The sequence below is a fragment of the Haliaeetus leucocephalus genome, unplaced genomic scaffold (assembly GCF_000737465.1).
Source record: "Haliaeetus leucocephalus isolate CR32 unplaced genomic scaffold, Haliaeetus_leucocephalus-4.0 Scaffold252, whole genome shotgun sequence".
NCBI lineage: Eukaryota > Metazoa > Chordata > Aves > Accipitriformes > Accipitridae > Haliaeetus > Haliaeetus leucocephalus.
The window spans coordinates 51,782-52,011 of record NW_010972688.1 but is presented as its reverse complement, the minus strand read 5'-3'; the positions used below and the strand labels follow the sequence as shown (position 1 = coordinate 52,011).

The window sequence follows — 230 nt, the reverse complement described above, 5'->3', positions numbered from 1 at the left end:
TTTCTCAGGTTCTTTTGTGCCTCTGCAGCCACGCGGTTGGCATGGCTCAGCTGGATCTCCATTTCATTCAGGTCTCCCTCCATCTTCTTCTTCAGTCGCAGGGCTTCATTCCTGCTCCTGATCTCAGCGTCCAGGGTGCTCTGCATGGACTCCACAATTCTGAGGTGGTTTCTCTTCATCTGGTCAATCTCCTCATCTTTCTCTGCTATCTTCTTGTCAATCTCAGACTT

General features: G+C 50.0%; 1 protein-coding gene across 1 annotated transcript in view; it reads right to left on the bottom strand.

The window, feature by feature from the left end:
- LOC104832527 (myosin-3-like) overlaps positions 1-230 on the bottom strand; it is a 20,243-nt gene that overhangs the window by 5,018 nt on the left and 14,995 nt on the right. Inside the window, exon 19 of the mRNA XM_010568758.1 lies at positions 1-227. Within this exon, the coding sequence (XP_010567060.1) occupies positions 1-227 (227 nt within the window). The remainder of the gene's footprint in view (positions 228-230) is intronic.